This window comes from Phoxinus phoxinus, assembly GCF_949152265.1.
Source record: "Phoxinus phoxinus genome assembly, chromosome: 3".
NCBI lineage: Eukaryota > Metazoa > Chordata > Actinopteri > Cypriniformes > Leuciscidae > Phoxinus > Phoxinus phoxinus.
This window is the reverse complement of record NC_136878.1, coordinates 12,416,366-12,437,433: the sequence shown is the minus strand read 5'-3', so window position 1 is coordinate 12,437,433 and position 21,068 is coordinate 12,416,366. Positions and strand designations below refer to the sequence as shown.

The 21,068-nt window shown below is 37.0% G+C and overlaps 1 protein-coding gene across 50 annotated transcripts in view; it reads left to right on the top strand.

Moving 5' to 3' along the window:
- camk2b1 (calcium/calmodulin-dependent protein kinase (CaM kinase) II beta 1) overlaps positions 1 to 21,068 on the top strand; it is a 61,380-nt gene that overhangs the window by 18,391 nt on the left and 21,921 nt on the right. For 21 of the 50 annotated variants that reach the window (XM_079606169.1, XM_079606153.1, XM_079606138.1 and 18 more), the window contains exons 6-13: positions 1,125 to 1,197; positions 9,573 to 9,675; positions 9,833 to 9,916; positions 11,924 to 12,018; positions 13,161 to 13,283; positions 13,392 to 13,475; positions 13,558 to 13,600; positions 15,406 to 15,501. In XM_079606169.1, the coding sequence (XP_079462295.1) occupies positions 1,125 to 1,197; positions 9,573 to 9,675; positions 9,833 to 9,916; positions 11,924 to 12,018; positions 13,161 to 13,283; positions 13,392 to 13,475; positions 13,558 to 13,600; positions 15,406 to 15,501 (701 nt within the window). Of the gene's footprint in view, positions 1 to 1,124; positions 1,198 to 5,989; positions 6,063 to 9,572; positions 9,676 to 9,832; positions 9,917 to 11,923; positions 12,019 to 13,160; positions 13,284 to 13,391; positions 13,476 to 13,557; positions 13,601 to 15,405; positions 15,502 to 21,068 lie in introns of all 50 variants that reach the window. The other 29 variants (XM_079606159.1, XM_079606151.1, XM_079606149.1 and 26 more) reach the window with 4 other exon arrangements.

Below are 21,068 nucleotides of genomic sequence, written 5' to 3'. Positions count from 1 at the left end.
CATCACTCTCCCAGACTTTACCTGGACTGATCCCAGCTGGTGGAATGACCTCTCAACCCGAGCAGCTGAGAAATGGCTAAAGACACATATTTCATCAACACTTGACCTGTTAATACCGACACTTACTATTTCTATTAGATTTCTATTTTTATCTATTTTATTTATTTATTAATAAATAAAACCTTGCTGACAGATGGGCCAGACTAGTCTGGACTGGAGTAACTGGGTCTTGTCGTAGCACTTGCAGTTGCCCTGTTGTTGGTTTGATGGCTTCTATTCTTCTATTCTCATTTGTACTTCGCTTTGGATAAAAGCGTCTGCTAAATGATTAAATGTAAATATTTCTTGAGCACCAATTCATTAGAATGATTTCTGAAGGATCATTTGACACTGAAGACTAGAGTAATGGTATTGCCATCACAGGAGTAAATCATATTTTGAAAAATTAAAATAGAAAATGTTCATTTTTAATTGTTTAAATATCTACTGTATTTTGATCAAATAAATGCAGCCTTGGTGAGCAATCTTACTGATCCCAAACCTATGTATATATTTGTGTGTATGGTGTTTGTGTAATTGCTCTTCAAAGACAGCCTCCCAACACCAGCATTTGCTCTCACATCCTTCAGATTTAACACACACACACACACACACACACACACACACACACACACACACACACACACACACACACACACACACACACACACACACACACACACACACACACACACACACACACACACACACACACTCAGTCACTACCCCTTTTTCTCCTCACCTCCCATCTCCTACTCTCTCTTTCTCTCTGATCTTGTTCTTGTTGACAGTTGTGTGTCTCGTCTAAATGGTTTTGTCTCTTCACTTCCACCATTCACTTCCCTCTCTCCTTTTAATCCCTCTCTTCCCTCTCCTGTTTACGTCACTCCTCCCATCTCTTGTATATCGATCATTCAACTTGTCACCTTGCTTTCTCTATCATCTCTGCTCCTTTTGTTCAATGCACTGCCATCACTCCATCAATCGTTTGATTTCACTCTATCCATCCTCACACCCCCTCCCCACCTCTCATTCCCTCCCTCTCCCCACTCTCCTTTTTCTTTTCTTCCGTTTTGTCTTCACAGTCACTGTATCCATCAGATTCTAGACAGTGTCCATCATATTCACCAACATGACATAGTGCACAGGGACCTGAAGGTCAGTATGTAGCTCCCACACTGCCTGTATATGGCCCGTCTGTTTGACCCTGCTTGCTCCTGTCTGTGTGTATGTAGTTGTAGCCTGTCTTGTCTGTCTGTTTGTCTGTGTATGGCATCATGGGCTTCCCCTAATCCATTGACTGCCTTCCCAAACCTCCCGAATCCTTACTTCTTGCGCTTGATCTTTCGCTTGATGCTGTTGTTTAGATGATCAGAACTCTTAAGGTGTCATGGTTATTTATTTATTTTTTGCTTATGAGGTTTTTAGTTATTTGTTTTTGTTTCTTTGTTCCTCAACTATTACTTTTAAAGGGATAGTTCACACAAAAATACAAATTCTGTCATTTACTCACCCTTATGTTGGTCCAAACCTGTATGCATTTCTTTGCATGTCCACAGAAGAAAGTAAGTCAAACAGATTTGGAAGGACATAAGGGTGAGTAAATGATAACAGAACTATCCCTTAAATTATATTTAAATTCTGAGACTGTGCATTTAAAGTTTCATAGTGGTTCTTTGTATACACATCCTTAAATCACTGTTGTATATATGTTATAATATTTGCTATGTACCATGTTTTCTGTGTCAAAATCGCTAGGCAAACATTTGATTGAGGTCGTAGAGCCCTATGAAATCTGAAATGAAATTAATTTTTTTGTGTGTTATTGTTTTAATTTTTCTGGATTCCATTATAATGGTTTGATTACATTTTATAAAGACAAAACATTAATTATAATCCACTTAATTCATAACACAATTAACAATTTAATAATTTATAATAAAAAAATGTAACAACGATAATGTCCTTTTTGTTTTGTAATTTTCTAGATTTGTGTTTTATGGTTTAATACCAATTTATTAAAAAAAGGTTGTAATCAAATGAATGCATTAAAAACTTCACATATCAATTTAATGAATCTTTTAAAATGTAATGAACAATTCCTTCCATATTTTTGGGCAAAATAAGCGCTGCACAATAGAAGTTTAGTGTTTAAATTGTGTGATATTCCTTAAAACTGTGTACTAGAACTAGACAAAACTCCACCGGTCCGCTTATTCACACAGACACCAGGAACATGCAGATTTCGTATGGCTTTTTGCACTTTAATATTCACAGACACTGGTCAATATTGCGATTTGATTATACAGCCCTACTTCTGATTTATTCATAAAACAAATTCCAAATGTGATACATTTAAATAAAATTTTTTATGACTGGATTTTGTGATTCCATCCTCGTTTTCATAATCGCAGAAATCGTAGGGTCCTAAGGTAGTCTGCATGCGCTCAGCACAGGACATATTATAGCAGATGATCTTGTTTTATTGTCACAGTAGTATAGAGTTCAGTTTCAGTAGTCTTTTTAGTACTTGAATGATGAACAGTATCATGAACTACCAGTCATTCTCTTACTTGAAACAATGCTAGGTTTTAATGAAATTTCACAAATATTTTTTTTAGAGTTGTTATTTTGCTTCTCAGTGTAGATTCTTGCAAAAAAAAGTTAGCCGTTTAAATTGCTTCTCTAGCTTATGAAGCATGGGAGAAGAGACTCAAATACTGTAACGTTGATGTTAGTACAGGAAATAAAGCTAATATTAGAAAAGGCAGCACAGTGAGTTTCAGTAAATTTTTTGACGTTTTAATGTCCACAGCAGTTCTTTCGAGTGGAGATTTTTTGCTGTGACACTTCCTGTCTCACCCCTACACACACAAACTCACACACTCACACACACATCTTCTCTTGCAGACCAGCTATGATCAGCAGCTGACACTGGGGGAGGTGTGAAGAAACACACACACACACACACACTATGATGAATGCACACGTATATGGATATTTAACATATCCATATATGCGCTCATCCGTTTAAAGGCAGAGTGAGCAGACAGATTCACTCTCAGAAATGTTTTTTCAGAGACATTCTGTCTTACACTTGCCGTGAGCATATGTCATGCTCTGTGGTCTTTTAATGGGAGACATTTAGAAAGCAAATGCAGCACTTTAATTTACAGCCCTGAACTTTACTGCCATGCCAGAAAACTCATGCAGTGCACACTGCACATGGATAATAATAATCACAGCTATAACGTTATTTATGCAGCACTGACCCTATCAGAAATGCATCTCAAAGTTCTGTATTAAAGATTAAATGTGGTCATTAACAATAGATTGCTTTAAATAGTTTTATGTAATTCTAATCATTTATACTGTTTTGCCTTTGTAGGGCAGAACAGAATGACTAAATCATCTTCGAGTACGTGTCAGCTTTTTGCTGATTAAAATGGGTTTAATTTAAATGTATTGCAGTCTTTTTAAATTTGACGGTAAATTAGCAAATCTTTTTAGATAAAAGGGTCTAGTTAATACTAATTGGAATGACTAAATTGACTTCAAGATTGATAGTGTCAGAAGCAAAGCTTGAATCCAAGAGGAAAAAAATATTTCTAATAGTCTTAGAGCTTTGATGCCTTTAATGGGGCAAAAACTCTGAAGGCAGACTGCTAAATATTTGACATCTTAATATAGCGATTTTACCTTTTCTTTAGATTTATTAAGATAAAAGAAAAATCTATATATAAATTTAGTTCTCATGCGAGAAAATAAATAATAATAATTCTATTGAAATAATTGTATTGATGCATGGTAATACACAATCTTTCAAAAGTTTGGCATCAGATTCTTGAATGTTTTTGAAAGAAGTCTTTTATGCTCACTTAGGCTGCATTTAGTTGATCAAAAATACAGAAAACAGGAATACTGTGAAATATTAAGTTTTTAATCTTAATATTAATTATATATTCATTATTAATTATATATTATATATGAATTAATTATTACAATTAAATTTGTCCTTGTTGAAAAATTTATGTATTTTAAATACTAAAATACTACATACTAAAAAAAAAAACTTACTGACCCCAATCTTTTAAATGCTAGTGTAAGTCAATTTGTAGCTTTAGTTAATGTCATTCACAGTTGCGCCATATCACATGACCTTCACACACACACTGCTTTCTCTCACTTTAGCTTGCAAACCCTCTTACTGTTCACCCTCCATGTGCTGTGTGATTCCAGAACAGATATAACACTCCCATCTTCGGGATTTTTCTGCCAGCATTGAAAGATTAGACTCAAGGCATGTGCTTTATATTGGAATAGCTTTGACCTAGAGAGCCATTTACAATATTAATTGATTTACATAATTGATTTAGCCTTTTCCTCTACCACCCGACCTCAGTGACCCTCAGTGTATTATCACTTGGGTGTCGGATCTGGGTTCGCGCTGTTAAATACCAAAACCATCATTCCTGAGGTTTCGCCCGGGCGTAGGCTGTACCTGTGCATAGCAACATGTAGGGGTCCTTTGGCTAACCAGCACACATGCGTGTGTGTGCACGTGTTGCTGATATCCTACACTTCTTAACACACACACATTACACTCTCATGCCACTATATTTGATCCAAGACTGGATAGATATATAGCTGTGCTACTCTGTATGATTTACCTCATAAAGTTTTAATTTCTAAGAGCCTCTTTTACTGCCCTATAGGGAGAAGAGTAGAGCTTAATTAGCAGAATCCAGCGGGTATAGAAATCTGCCGCTATGTTGTAGATTAAATGGACTTGAAATTGAAAAAATTGACTCTTTAATATCTCAGATATTTTGTGTGGTTGACTTTTGTCTAATATATTGCGATTCTACAGTATATTTAATATAGTCATAGTCATGTAAACATGCAAAATTTGGCACACAGGTTTTGGCCATTACCTAAAATTTGCTTTGCATTTTGAAGGCTTTTTTAATTTGTGCACGTGTAGGGCACAATAAACTTGCTTTTTTCTTAAACTGCCGTTTAAAAGTTTGGGGTCGGTCATTTTTTTAAAAGTCTCTTATACTCATCAAGGCTGCAATTATTGGATCAAAAATACAGTAAAATACAGCAATATTTTGAAATAGATTTACAATTTAAAATAACTTTTTTTATTTTAATATATTTAAAATAGTATAAAAATTTATTCCTGTGATGGCAAAAAAGCTAAATTTTCAGACCCCCCAGTCTTCAGTGTCACTTGTTCCTTCTAATATGTTGATTTACTTAAGAAAGTTCAAAAGAACAGCATTGATTTAAAATAGAAATGTTAATATACAAGTCTTTACTTTACTTTTATTCATTTCATGCATCCTTGCTGAATAAAATGATTAATTGCTTTAAAAGAAGTCTCCAAACTTTTTAATGATAGTCTATGAAAATGCAGTTTTGTTGTATTTTTGGCTTTTTAGAATGAGCTGATCAGTTCTTGAGAATATATTTTTTCCATAAAAAAAAAAGAAGAAAGCTGTTCAAGGTACATAGGCTGGCTGGAAAAGCAATAGGAAACTTCTTTCGTGAACTTGTATTTTGCAGTGATTTAATAGAACAGGTCCTACAAAATAAATATTCTTGAACTCTCAATAGTCACAAAGCGTTGCTTCCATGTCTTAATTGTAGATATATCGCAATTGTATTATACATATATATATATATATATATATATATATATATATATATATATATATAAACTTAAGGTTTCACCTCTTGCTGTCTAACTATTAGTGCGGTTTCAGGGGTTTCTGTTTCAATTATTTGATGCTTATATTTAGCTACATGGAGGCAAGGCTTGAGTCTAGAGAGATGCCCTGCCCCCTCCCATTTACATCCCATTTAAATCCTCCTCGCCCCTGGCCTGTGCACGGGACTGTAGCGCTGCTCAGACTAACCTCCGCCCCCTGCTGTTTGCATGCAGTCACTGCATCCAGCAGATCCTGGAGGCGGTGCTTCACTGCCATCAAATGGGCGTGGTGCACCGAGACCTGAAGGTAAGTGCCGATCGTGATGTCACCGCTGTCCTTCAAGTGTGTAAACGTGCATGTGCTCATAAAAGTTGGCATGTACTGTAGAAATCTGTGCCTATCGCTGTGTTGATTTGAAGATGACTGACGTAATTGCTAATAGCAGCTTTTGGTCTCTCTGTGAAAATGAGTAAAAAGACTCAGAAATGCAATAGAACTCAGTCTGATCTCACACAGTGATAGCGCGCTACGTGTGTGTGTGTGTTGCTGGTGATAAATTCACTTTCATGAATGTTCAGGTAAGACTGCGCTAATTGGCCTGACTTAAAGAGCGACATTGATATTTATTTATCGATCAAGCACTTCAAAAGTGCTTCCACTAATATGTCTGTAGTACTACTAATAATAGACCAAATTTAATGAACCACAACAATGTAACTAACCTTTTAGATTACTCTTATTGCCCATAGAGTCAGTGTAGACATCAGGGTCCCAGACCGGTCGTCATGTCCAGGTTTGAGTTCACTGCAGTGCCATTTGACTGCTCCCTTGTGACCCTTGACCTTCTCTAAAGCGCAGTGTGCTTCATGACATGTTGTTCTTAGAAATAATTCCACTAGTGTCACACTATCTAGCATGCTTTGCAGTTGGATTGCAGTTCGAACCGGCCGGAGAGGGTGATGCTTAGAAACTGTTTCGGAATGCATGCTGCATGTTTTTCTGTCGTTTATAATCTCATAAATAGTTCTTACAGTGGTTTGCTTGTTTGTAATGTATGTCTCGTATGCATGTATAAGAGGTTTGATTGTGACTACTGTATATTTGTAATGTCATTTTATAAATGCCCATTTATCTGCAGGTTTTCTTCAAAATGCACAAAACTAAAAAAAAAAAAAAAACATAATTATACAAAGACCAAAACTTTCGTCCGTCATAAAAAAATTCGGATCGGGTTCGATTTTCTGCGTTTTTCGGATCCGTAGCAAGCGTTTTGAGAGGTGTTTTGACAATTTAGAGCCACCAAATGACGAATACGAAAAAACGCATGCAAAAATTTCGGACCTTATTTCGCATTTGTTTGTTTTTTGCAAACTTTAAAAAGATTTGCTTCACGTTTGGCATCTTTGGATGAAACCCAGCTACTGTGTACATCAATGATTTGAAACAGAAAATTATATATTTTTTTTTGTTTCAGCTGAATATTTTTGTTTGCCAAAATTTTCAGTGCATCACTCGATTTTATCTGTGTAGGTTAAGATTCATGCTTCAGTTTCAATATAGCCGTATCCAGAAAAAGAAACAAGGTAAAAGCTAAAAACGGTGTTGCTATACGGTCAGCTCCATACTCTACTCTGACACTACCAGCACTCTGGTTTCACGCTATGTGTCTACCCACACTGGAGTGCCCTTTTGAATGGAAGCCCGGGGCACGTGCTTCTCCACAGCGGGACTCTGAGTGGACATGACAGGAATGCCACTGCAGAAAAGAGCAGCGATCTTGCACACAGCCACAATAGCACAGGACACGTATATATACCTATGCTTTTTTAGATTTTACTGAGCTAAACAAGAAAACTTAACCAACTCAAGCACCAGTGCACCAATCTGTATGTGTGTGTGTGTGTGCATATATGTACTTTTTTTCATAGCTGTGCCCATGCTGATGAGATTTATGCTAGGAAGTCAAGTCATGGATTTCTCTGCAGAGGTTATACGTTCGTGAAAGAGCGCTGGAGAGGGATTTTTGGCAGATCTTCTTTGCTGGATTTGTTCTCAGAGGGTGCTGTTCATCAAAATTCCTCCCACTACTGAGATTTAAGGCTGGGATTAGCTCCTGGTGTTCCAGCCCTCAGCAGTGTGCATGTTTAACCTCTTTTGGGGTCTGCATCAGCTTTGCTACATGAGTTCTTCTGAGGATGGAGACAAAATCTAGGAAATTTGAGTGAAGGGATGGTGATAATGATGTGATAATGAGCGTTGTGGAACAAGGATAACAATGTAAAAAAGTGGATATCCACTGGCTCTAAATGAAACATTTAGAAGCCACATTTGCTTCATAGCTTTAACGTCCATAGATATGTATAGTCCAGTCCTTTATTTATATAGCGCTTTACACAATGCAGATAGTTTCAAAGCAGCTTTAAGGTTATAACAGGAAAATGATGCATTTCTGCTGTTGTTCGGCTGAAGTCAGTTCCTTGTTGATTCAGTTCCGTTATAAAGATCATCAATTAGTTAATTAGTTCATTTAATCTATAAAGCAGTTCTGCAAAAAAATTATGTCATCGTCCAGCTCAGTTCAGTTCTCATACAAGAGCGTCAGGACAGTCAGATCAATAATATTGTTGAATATTAAGTATACGCAGATGGGCTGCTGTACGTAAGCCATCCACCGCATGGGAACAGTCAAAGTCAGTCTGTGAGCACTTGAGACCAAGTTGACTGTGTCTGCCACCATAGCTATTTCTAGGTCTATATAGACTTCAGCAGATGATTTTCATAGGATTTTGTTTACCATTAATGTTAGATCATTCTGCATATGCTATTGGCTTGAATCAGTCTGTTAAATATCTCTACTTAAAAGAAGGGGGTCACGCTAAGTTTTGTTTATATTATTGAAAGAAGTCTGCTCATCAAAGCTGCATGTATCTGATGTCAAATATAGTAAAAACGCTAACATTGTGAAATATTACTACAATTGAATATCACTGTTTTCTATTTTAATATATTTTCAAATGTAATTTATTCCTGTGATGGTAACGCTACATTTTCAGAAGTCAGCACTTCATTACTCCAACAGCGTTTATTTGGAAAAAAAAATATTTTGCAACATTATAAATGTATTTTCTGTAAATTTATTATTTTTAAATCATCTTACTGACCCCATACTTTTAAATGGTAGTGTATATTTTTATTTATCACAGTTTTGATCAGTTTAGTTGCAGTCTTTATTGTGAATCAGAGAGTGAGGGAAGTGGATACTACAGTAGATCCACCAGATACTGCAATGCAGGAAAAGCTGCTTGAGATTTGACTATCTGGTGCAGTGCTTGTGAAGGTGTGTGTGACGGAGTATTTGGTTTGTTGCTAGCATTATGATTTATAAGATAGTGTCATGTGTGTGTGTGTGTGTGCTAGCAGAAGCATCAGGAGGCACTAGAGGGGATATCACATTATTAGCATCCATCAGTGACAGAGAATAATGAGGCTGGATAATCTGGGTCAGTCGGGAGAAAAACACGCACACATACAGTACGCGCACACACTCTTATTGCCAGTGAAGGCAAACGTATTTTCCACATCCTTCATTTAGAAAGTTTGTCGACCAAACTCAACATTCAACTAATATTTCAAAAAATCTGATTTTGAGGGTTGTTTGTATGTAATGTTACATTTGAACATGTGATGGATATCTGACTATATATTATGGTTGTGTAGTGTGTGTTAGCATGCATAGTGTGTTTGTTATTGTGATTGTGTGTGTTGTTTAAGTTGTGTGATAAGGCAGGAGAAATGTTGTCTTGATTCTCCCCACAGCCAGAGAATCTGCTCTTGGCCAGCAAGTGCAAGAACGCTGCTGTGAAGCTGGCTGACTTTGGACTGGCCATCGAGGTGCAGGGAGACCAGCAGGCATGGTTTGGTATGTAATCGTTGCCATAGCAATGCAAACATGTAGTTTGATTTTGAGACACGCCCACACGACTCACTTTTTGGTTTTTGCTTACTACTTTTACAGTCACATTTTACTGGTGCAGCAGGAGTATCTGAAAGAGTGTGTGCTTAACTATGTTTTACAGGATTTGCAGGGACACCAGGTTACCTGTCACCTGAGGTGTTGAGGAAGGAGGCATATGGCAAACCGGTGGACATCTGGGCCTGTGGTAAATAAACTCAAATACAGTGACAAACACATGCTAATTCTGAAGAGACAAACAGATTTTCTGTGCTGTGCTTCAAAACTAAATGAGCTGCCTTGCTGTCTACCTTCCCTGCTGAAAAAAAAAAAAAAAACTAAACCAGACCAAAAGGGTTTTCTGTTCTTAGCTGGTATCCAATCCCGTTCGAGCTGGTCTAAATTTGCTGGGCACTCTTTTTTTGGCTTGCCAGCGTAACCAGCTTGGCCAGGATAGGTGATCAAGCAAACTAGTAAAACGGTTCTAGGCTGGTTTGCAAAAAAAAATAAAAAATTCAGCAGGGTCCCAAAGGGATATTTACAAATACGGAGATTTTCAGTGACGGAGACAGGAAGTCATTAATTTTTAATGAGAGTTGTGGATTTCTAGTCGACCTACACAACACTAATTAAACCTACTAGTAAACTACAGCACAGAGACTCTGCATCCTCATCTACTGGGCTTGGACAGTGAAACTGAAACACTGGCCAATATATTGTTGGAGGTTTCACGCCAGTGATGCGCGGGTCAATGTATAAACAACCCGCACCCGACCGACGTTTTCAACTAACCCGCCCGCAACTCGGACCGCAAAAAAAAAGAAAGAAAATATTGTACCGACCCGCTTCCTGACCCGCGTTTTTTAAAACGCTTTTCTAATGCTCATCGTAGCGTCATTGGGCCATAGACGGAGGAACTAGGGGTGCGCATTTTTCTGATTGCTGTATGATATCGCCTTGTGTTTTGTAATAAAGGCTTGATTTATTCATTTATTTCGTTTAATTTTCTTAACAATTAAGATGCTGCATGTGTTTATCCAGTCTAATCGAAGTGTGTGTCTCTCCCCCGACTTTCCCAACAAACCCCCCCCCCGCCCCCTCACAGCAAATAGCCTACATAAAACTGACATCACTGAGCTATATGCGTTTAAAAGTAGCCTATTAAAATTGCACAATGGCATTGCTCAGTTCAACGTGTTGGGAAATCGGGCATTTTGTCCCGCGTCAGCTTTTATTCAAAAGTTAATAACGCGCTCAACATTCAGGTAAATAAGGATTTCCCACTGTCATCTCTGACTGAGCTCGTGCGTCATCCTCGCGCAGTTATTCAGCCAATAAAGTGTAGACCTATGTATTTCATAGAACATTGTGTCTAGTAGGCTACTATATAAATTACAAAGGTTTAATTAGCATCTTTATTTCAAACGACCCGACCGACTGCGACCCGAATATCATTACAAATATTTTTGGATGACTCGTGACCGCAGGCACCCGCTCATTTTGGATCAACCCGCGCATCACTTTTTCACGCCTATATATGCGCAGCCTTGTGGCCAATCTCCACTTATTGTACATTCAATCAGATCAGTAAGAGGAGAGCGTGAATGTTGAATTAGCAGAGCAATAGCGCAGGTGTGCATAAAATATTGCAATTCCACAAAACATAATGGGATACATATCAGAGATCAAAAGATGGTGCGCATCTGGCTCATCTGTGACCAGGACAGCGAGTCTTTGTGGTGTATCCAGAGCTATGGTATCCAGGGTAATGTCGGCATACCACCACGTAGGACTAACCACATCCAACCAGAAGTAATTGTCAGCGCAAGAGGAAGCTGTCTGAAAGGGATCCACCAAAACAGTTAGTCGGGAGCTCCACAGAGTTCATATTCATGGTTAGGCTGCTATAGCCAAACTTTTGGTCACTCATGCCAATGCCAAATGTGAGTTTCATTGGTGCCAACTTTTATCTGTCATTCCCTAGACGAACTGATGCTTTATTGGCTGCAAAAAGAGGCCCTACACCATATTAATATATGATTGTGTTCGAAAACCAGGTGTTTCAGTTTCATTGTCCAACCCCTGTATTTTTTTATACTTTTGAGTATAGTACAAATTATATTACTTGACATAAGCAAAAATTTTGCTTATGTATTGTATGCACTTGGAACAGAATATATATATATATATATATTTTAAATTGTTCTTTATTCAGGCGTGATTCTGTACATTCTGCTGGTTGGATATCCACCTTTCTGGGACGAGGATCAGCACAAACTTTACCAACAGATCAAAGCTGGAGCTTATGATGTAAGTTTTACATCTTTTCAGTTCTGTGCCTCGCTCCCCCCCTCTCTTTCCCTTCTTTATCACAACCTCTCATTCTTCTGATAGAAGATCAGTGAGAATCCCAAAGACCACTTGCCCTCATTGTTTTTCAAGTATGTACTGAAGGATGCACTTGAATATACAGTCCTTGGTGCAGTTTCTAGCTTCTTTGACACGTGTCCCATCTGATGTACTCGTGACATTTTGATGTTCCCACTCCATCTAGCTTGTGCAACATGTTTGTCTGATAAATGTTTCATGTAGGCAGGAGGGTTAATAAGAGATATTATATATCAATGGTATAGCAATGTTAAGTGTTAAAGAAGTTTTATTATCATGTGTCTGAGTTTTGCCCCACCTCTCTGCTGCTGGTACTGGTTTGTCTTGAAGATTGATAGTTGTTCTGATTTAATCATTCTCTGAAAGCATTTTTAAATGTGAATGCAGAAATTCTATTTAGATACTGTATTTAAAGGTGCAGTACGTGTTTTCTGAGAAACTGTTGATATTTGAAATCACCTAAACAAACACGTCCCTACCCAAAAGGATCACACCACGTCTTGATAGCTCCGCTCCCAAATTCACAAACAATTGCAACACAGGCACCTCCCCCCTTATGAGTATATATGCCCCTTACTGCTGATTGGCTACAAGTGTGTTTTGGTGCTCGGTCCATTCCACTTTCAACAGCTTTTCTCAGAAGTCTCTAACTGCACCTTTAAGAAAATGTGATAAATGTGTATTGATTTTTTCACATTATAAAAACACTTTATCACCATCACAAAGTCAGAATATCATATTAAGAATGTTTATTCATTTTTATTTGGGAGCATTGATTCATACTTGTGTTTGCAGATATGGGTTTTTCAAAGGGCAATTTTTTTCTGAGCCAAAATTGACTCATATACTGTATCTGCATATTGCCAATGCATTAAATTCAGAAAATGGGACTTTAACAGGTGGTTTATTTCTGTAAAGGAACATTTTCTAAGAGATTCACAAGTTATAGAAACTGCATATTTATAAACCAACAGGTGGTTTATTTAATCAACAAAGATTTGCAACTGTAGCTTATGAATACATCTGAATAATAGAATAATATTTTCTTTTAATTTCTGTGGTAGTTTCCATCTCCAGAATGGGACACAGTTACTCCTGAAGCCAAAAACCTCATCAATCAAATGCTGACCATAAACCCTGGCAAAAGAATCACTGCACAGGAAGCTCTCAAACACCCATGGGTCTGCGTATGTATTCTCCGATATGCACATGCAGACATATAAAAACACTTATACAAATACAGCAAAATTTAGGTCTAGATACAGTCAAAATCTTTTCCCTATTTGTTTCCATAGCAACGCTCTACTGTGGCTTCCATGATGCACAGACAAGAGACTGTGGAATGCCTGAAGAAGTTCAACGCCAGGAGGAAACTCAAGGTGTGTTTCATAGTAACTCACAAAAATGCTCACTCAATTTTATTTTTACACAAGAGGTTCAATTTCCTCCCTCTCCTCACAGGGGGCCATCCTCACCACCATGCTTGTGTCACGGAACTTCTCTGGTAAGTTACTCGGGTATGATGAAGCTGGATATGAACTCTTTGAACCGTTTTGATGGATAGCCGAGTTGACGGATTTGTGTGTTGTCTGATTAGTCTGTTCTGTGTATGTCTTGATGTGTTTTGTTGACTGCTGTCTGCCAAAGAAGTCTCTTGGTCTCAATAAAAGTGACTTGTGGGCAAGACTGTCAATGCTATACAGGGTCCTAAAAATTATTCTGACACTTAGATTGCAATTAAAATATTTGAATGTCATTGTATTAGACATCAAAACCAAATGACACCTGAAAACAAACGATGCAGACAGTCCCTCCAGATTGATTGTGATTGTTGAACACAATCCAAACTCAACTATTTTTTTTGCATTCTTGCATTATTTGCCGTTTTAACAGCAAAACGATCACAAAAAGCGTAGAACTGCTTAAAGCTATTGACACATTAGTGTGATAAAGAAACATGTCACACATGCTTAAATGGCCAAATACACATATTTGTGTAAAAATTGTGTGGCTGAATTTGTTAAAGCAAAAATAAAATGAAATGCCTTCTGCATTTTTATGACTATTGTATATCATGCATACATGCTAGTTTCCACAAAATTCTGGAAATTACCACCACAAAATCAGTATTTTTGATCACACATTTAAAAACAAATTCAGTTGTAAAATCCTCGTGGGAATGGCTAGAGTGTTTCTCAGAACTAACTTACATTTTCTGCTAAATTACGTTTACCAAAATAATCACGATTATTTGGTCAGTATTGTAATCATGATTAATTAATACGATTATGAGTGGGCCATGTAACCAAAATCTTATATGAGTAATTTATTTAACAATAACAATATATTATATAAAGTATATATTTGCTGGAAATAAGGTTGCTATGACATTCAATTTTAGATACCAGTGAAATTTCACAATTCTCTATACCAATTTTTATACCAGAGCAGAGTATTAGGCTAACTAATGCAAGTTTAAAAAAAGAGAACAAAAAAGTCCTCAAAAACAGTGATACAAAAAAACAAATTACAATTACAATAGGTCAAATAAGATAGAAAAATAATACAAATGAAACAAATTTTGTCTAGTTTATCTGGTACCATTTTAAATATTACAAATGACCACTTATTATTAATAAGTGCCACTTAGTCCATTATCTAGTGTCAGGACATTCATCCATTTTAAAGTGTGGTTTAAGTGTCCACATACTTTTTGTGACCACTGTCTGTATACATTTACTCTCTGCCCACCACCTACTTACTATCCTTTCCTCTCCATCTCGCAGCTTGCGGTTTTCATGTAGCTCTGACCTCACAGATATCATGCATAATACAAAATAGCATGCCTTTCTAGGTTCCTCATTGAACGTATAATCTCTCTATCTCTCTCTGTCAGTTCTCTTTTATTTGATCACCTTAATGGAAATTCAAGTAGTTATAGTAGCAAATTCTGCCTTTTGATCTCATCTGTGATGCCAGGGCTCTGCTTTTAACCGCTTCAGATGATGGTCCAACAGAGGACGTTGATAAATACTGTATGTGTGATTTTTAATGTTAGGAGGGACGATTCCCTCTGAGTCAGAGTCAGATGTCAATATGGCTCCTGTTTAAGTGGGTATCATTTTGTTACGAGCCACCTGTCTCTCAAAGAAAAAAAATGGTTTGATGTGTTCTTATAACTGACAGTTTCTTCTCCCATAGACTAATAAATGGTTCTCTTTCACTCTGCCCCCTTTCCTCTTCCCTCTCTCTCTCTTTGTTCCTCCCTCTGAATTTGTTTGTGATTGTGTGTGGGTGTGTGTGTGTTAGTGGGTAGCAGGCAGACCACGGCTCCCGCCTCGGTCACTGCGGCTGCGGCTGCTGTAGCCGCGGCTGCAGGCACCACAGCAGGGCTGGTGGAACAAGGTAGCGCCGCCCTGCTGGGCTTAATTCCTCTGACACTCTCTGTCTGAACACTCCTCCAATCCCCTTATTCTCAATACACAGTGCACACCACTCATTTTCCTTTTCCTTAAACATATACTTTTTAGTTTCCTTTTCATTTCCTGTTATTTGTCCTTTTCATTTTCCTATCTTTTTTCTCTTTTCATTATTGAAAAGTAATTTCTTACACTTTCCAGTTCCATTTTCCTATATCTTTCACTTTTCCTTTGTTTTCCTTTTAATTTCCTGTTCTCTTTCTTTTACCGTTTCCTTTTTATTTTATTTTTCCTTTTTCATTTCCCATTTCCTTTTCACTTCCCATATAATTTCCCTTTCTGTTTAAATTTTGATTTTCTTTCTATTACCTTTCTTTCCATTTCCCCTTTCTTTCCAATTCATTTTCTTTCCCTTTCACTTTCCCTTTACCCTTTGCAGGTCCATTTTCCTTTTTCTTTCACCTTTTACTTTGGTTTCCTTTTAATTTCCTGTTCTCTCTCTTTTTTTTTCTCTCTTTTCCTTTTTCCTTTTCCTTTCAGTTTTTTACTTCACATCTAATTTCATTTTCTGTTTCCTTTTTCCTTTCTTTCCTCTTCCTTTCAGTTTCCTTTCCTTTTCCTTTCTTTCCGCTTCCTTTCAGTTTATGATTTCCTTATAATTTCCTCTAGTCATTTCTTTTCCCTTTCCATTTTCTTTTTAGGTTTCCTTGTTTGATTAATTAATTTTCTGTTTAATTTTTTCTTTTTTCCATTTCTTTCATAATTCCACAATTCATAATTATTGTTTTGTATCATCCTCTTATTTCCTCTCTGTCACTCACTAGTCCATGATTGTTTCTGCATGGGACTAAAGTGTGCACGATGACTCACCCTCTACCTGTCTTTCCTGCTGTTTCTTTTTATTTCTTGTCCTCCACACTCCCGTGTCATTATTCACTTAATTTTTCTTGCAGTTCATGTCTGATATGTAGCCACTTATTGGTCCTCTAAGCTGTCTGTCATCATCACTTGTCATCATCAATCCATTCATCTTTTATTTATTTCACAGAGGAGCTACACCAAGATCCCTGTATGATGAATTCATTTTTCCTTCCCACTCTCCTTTTTGAGTCCTGTTCTCTCCATCATTTCTTCCTTTCATATGTGCCATAAATCACTACCTTTGACTTTTTTTCTGGTTTATTCTTATCCTCCTCCTCCTCATCACTTTTCTTTGCCATTTTTATCTGACACCTATAAGCCATCTTCACTTCCATCCTCTGTATTCCTCCTTCCTTCCTTTACTCTGTCTTTTAATATGGTCTGTGAAGTTGAAGTTCACCCTGTTTCCGGGGGTGGAACAGTCTGCCTGCTGTTGTGCTGAATGCTGCATGGGAGGTTGGACTAATGCATGTTCACTAACTTGGGGGTGTGATGGGCTGAATGGATCTTGTGCACTTGTGCATGGTCAAAGCTTCTTGACAACTGTACTCACTATATCAAAATGTTTTATATATATATTTTTTTTTTTCTTCTAAAAATTATATATATATTATTATTTTTTCACTCTTTAGCCTTTTTAACCAGCATTTAATATATACTTGTATCGAAAGGTACACTTACAAGGTATACTTGTAATTTCTATTAACATTACTTAGAAATACTGGATCCACAATATGAGGGAAAACGCATGAAAACAATATAATTTTGTTCCATATTGTTGCCGTAGTACTAGTGAGTATACAGTTGCAGTAGATTATTTCATAGGGTTTAGCCCAGAGCACTGCACTACTGTATGTGTACAATTTAGCACAGTTAATCTTGGGCCTTCATGCCTGTAATTAAACATTATAGTTGTAGTTTGATCAAGAACATTTAATTTTGAATCTTTCTCTTGCTCCTTATTTCAACAATTCGTTGTTCATTGCATCTCCTCCAGAACTGATAGCTAGGATATCAATCATTGCTAACCTATCACAAAACCAAGTTCTGAGCAATCTGCTCAAACGGCCAAATGTAGTAATTTTAAGGTCTACTGTAGACTATTTGAACAAGAGAATGACAACATTGTCTTTGTTATGACAAAGACCCGCCCCCACCCCTAAAAAAAAAGTTAAATGTTAAAAACTCACTTTGGGAGTTCAGCATTAAAATCTCCAAACCCATATTCAGTGTAATAGCCATATATTGTAAAACAAATGCACTGAAAAATAAAGGAAACTTTCATAATTAGTTTTGTACTCATTTCTATACTTCAGATTAAAGATGTGATTGGGCCAGCCCAGTGTAAATCAAGAAAAAAACCAATGGGCCGCTGATCTACGTGTTTCATGAAAAATGTCAGAAAAAAAAACTAACGCTGACTTTTTTTTGACCAATGGATTACACCGGCACTAACCCAGCGCCGCTAATTAAGCAAAAAAAAAACGAAACAAAAAAAAGTATTAGATGTATCGGCCCAAAAAGCACCGGGAATCTCCCGGTAGCCCCGATGGCCATTACTCTAGCCTACATGCGTGGACGTCACACTTTAAATCCTACCTGTTGCCTTTCACCATCCACTTATTTAGCTGCTGGCGCATCAATTGACATGCCATCTCCTTTTTCCCTCTTTCTTTTTCTATTTGTAGCCCTGACAGCTTTTTTATTTTATCCATCTTTTTCGACAACAACTCACTACTCGTACCTGCTCGCTCCCGCTCACGATATACACCCCCCCCCCCCCCTCCTCCTCGCGATATTATCCCCCGCCTTCTATGTCAAATTTCTAAGATGGAATCTTATGAGTGCGCCTACTCTAGCCTGTTAGTCCTCTAAAAGGTTATATAACATTGAGGAAATGCAGAAATTATTTAGAAACGCACAACAGCAGCTACATATAGAAAATACCCCCCCGCCCCACACACACACACACACACACACACAAAATATATATATATTTTTTTTTTTCCATCGCTTTGGCGCCCTCCCTGGTGCTGCGCCCCTATGCGCCGCATATAACGCATACCCACTTTTTGCGCCACTGGGTGTGAACACTAATATAAGTTATTGTTATAGTTTTATTTTTTAAGTTATAATTTTTGGTGTGAATTTTGTCCAGACATTTTATTGGATGTGTTATGAGTAGGACTGGCCTGTATATTATAAAATGAAAATATAAATATAAAATTTAGATTTTTTTAAAGATTTTTGTTGATGTTCAGTATACAGTACTGTATATCTTGATATTTATTTATTTGCTCTGAAATGGCTTCAAATTATGTTTTTCTGTCAGTGGAAGAATCTTTTCGACCAAACAGCCATTGACATTTAAGCTTAGAGAAAAAAATTATGTGATTAATTATAATTTCTTGATTTATCCAAACAGCTGTTCTGGAGGAGAAGCCAGTGCAATTGTTTTGCCATTTACCTTCATGAGAGTGCAGAAAATGATTCAGGTTTAAATGTTTTTCAGCTTTTCCTTTTTCTGTTTTTTTTTTTTTGTGCATCATGAGTGAGGTAGAAGGGTTGAGCTGGTACATTGAGCGTGTGCTGTGGCTCAATGTGAAGGCTGTGCTTCATATTTGATGCTCCCTCCACATGCCTGCAATCAAATATTTATGTAGTGCTGCCTCTCTCTGTTGTCCTTCTACTACCCTCAGCCTGAGCAAACAGACTACTGCACTATAGGCAGTTACACTACATATACTGATATCTGGATCATTCCGAATCCTCTGATTTGACCTTAATACAGTGCATATAAGAGAATGCATTTATATTATATACTAGTATGTGAACTCCTGCTATCTTGACTGTGGAAGCTGTTCCAAAAGCAAAGGGGGGATCAATTACATATAAATGTCTACAATTATTATTTTTTGTTTTATAGTGGAAAAACTATGTAATGCTCAGTTTTGCTTGTGCATCTATTATACATAACACAAGATGCATTTAAAATCTGTTGCATTGAGATAATATTCTTTATTTAATATAAATATTTTATTATTACTGTAATAATTAGTAAATGTGTTTAATGTAAATATGTAATGTTACATTTTTCAAAGAGGACTAGGTTTTAGAGTAGTGAAACTGCTTATACAAAAACATCCTGGGGCAAACGTATCTCCCTGCTTTTTTCTTTTTTTTTTAACCTTGTTTTTGCTGACTCTGACCCTGCAAAGTAGATAAACTCTGAGAAAAATTATGACTGTACTGAAAATAAGTTGACGCACTACTTTTTTTTTCTTGAGCCCCGTATACAGCTCCACAGGCAGTTTTTTAGCTTCACCGTTCATAGAAACAACACACGAGACTCTGGTTTTTTGACCTCTTCTCCACTGCTCTCTCTCTTTCTCTCCATTCTCTCTTCCTCTCTTTCTCTTGCTCTCTGTGTTAATGGCAAGGTAAGGAGTTCCGCTCACTCTAGAGTATTACATGTTACTTCACCACTCCTGCTCTTTCTACAGGGACGCACGCTCATTTGTTCTCACTGATCTCTTTGGGCCACCAGATGGATGGATTGGTGGCCCAGATACAATTTTAGGAGGATCTGTGTCAAATTCCAACCTTGAATGACCCTGTTCTTTGATTTATCACCAGAAAAACTCTGATCATAAATACTCTGGTTGTACCTTTTTCATTTTTAATACATAATGTCAGCCCATGTCATCCACTGAACAGTCTTATTGGTGACGAAGCTGTATCTGTTGGATGTTTTTTACAGAAATACAGAATTTTTCTGAATTCATGTTTTTTTTGCTGAACTGATCTGATGCACACTATCTAGATCAGTAGTCGTATCCTCAGAAGTGCTAAAACACCCTGAAATGTGTAGTAGCGATGGATGCAAGTACACGAGTGCTCAGAAATTAAACACATTTTTTTTTTCTCGTAACTCGGATTTGATTGAACTTCGATTTGAAGACGTTTCACTGTGATTGAAAACCAGTGACAGCTATACACAAATGTACCAAAGGCATCGTGTTTTTTTGCAGTATACTCAATGATAGAAAATGATCAAAAAGGCCCATCCCCATGTTTAACTTGAGAAATAAAGCTTAGGATCTTTTCAGTGCTGCTTTATTAATAGTCTAACCAACTCTGGCTGTGTAGATCTTTGAGGAAATAGACAAGCCGAATGAGTGTGATGCGAATGTAATGGTGTTACTGTGGTTTATTACTAAAAAAGCAGAAGTTATTTGAAAGAACTGCTTGAAAGGTGCATGCCCAAGAGAGGGTCTCTGTATTTGTATGCAAATTAATTTTGAATATAAAATGGTGCAAGAAACAATAATGACAGTGATTTTGTCAGATGCTTCCTTTTACTGTGTTTTTATGTTGATTTAATAAGTCTTGTTTACCATGATGCTGTAAAAACACTGGTTTTGTTTTGTAATTTTCATAATTAATTTGATTGAAAAGTTCCTCGGCCAACTATTCTGTTTAAAAAAACTGTTTGGCTAAACCTACAAAAGCTCATTTTAAAATTTCAGTTGCTTCTGTGATAAGGAAGCGGATGTAAATGTATAGCTAGTGAATTTCTCTGCCACAATCTTTTCTGTAAGACTTACAAAGAGCATAAACATAAAATGTTTT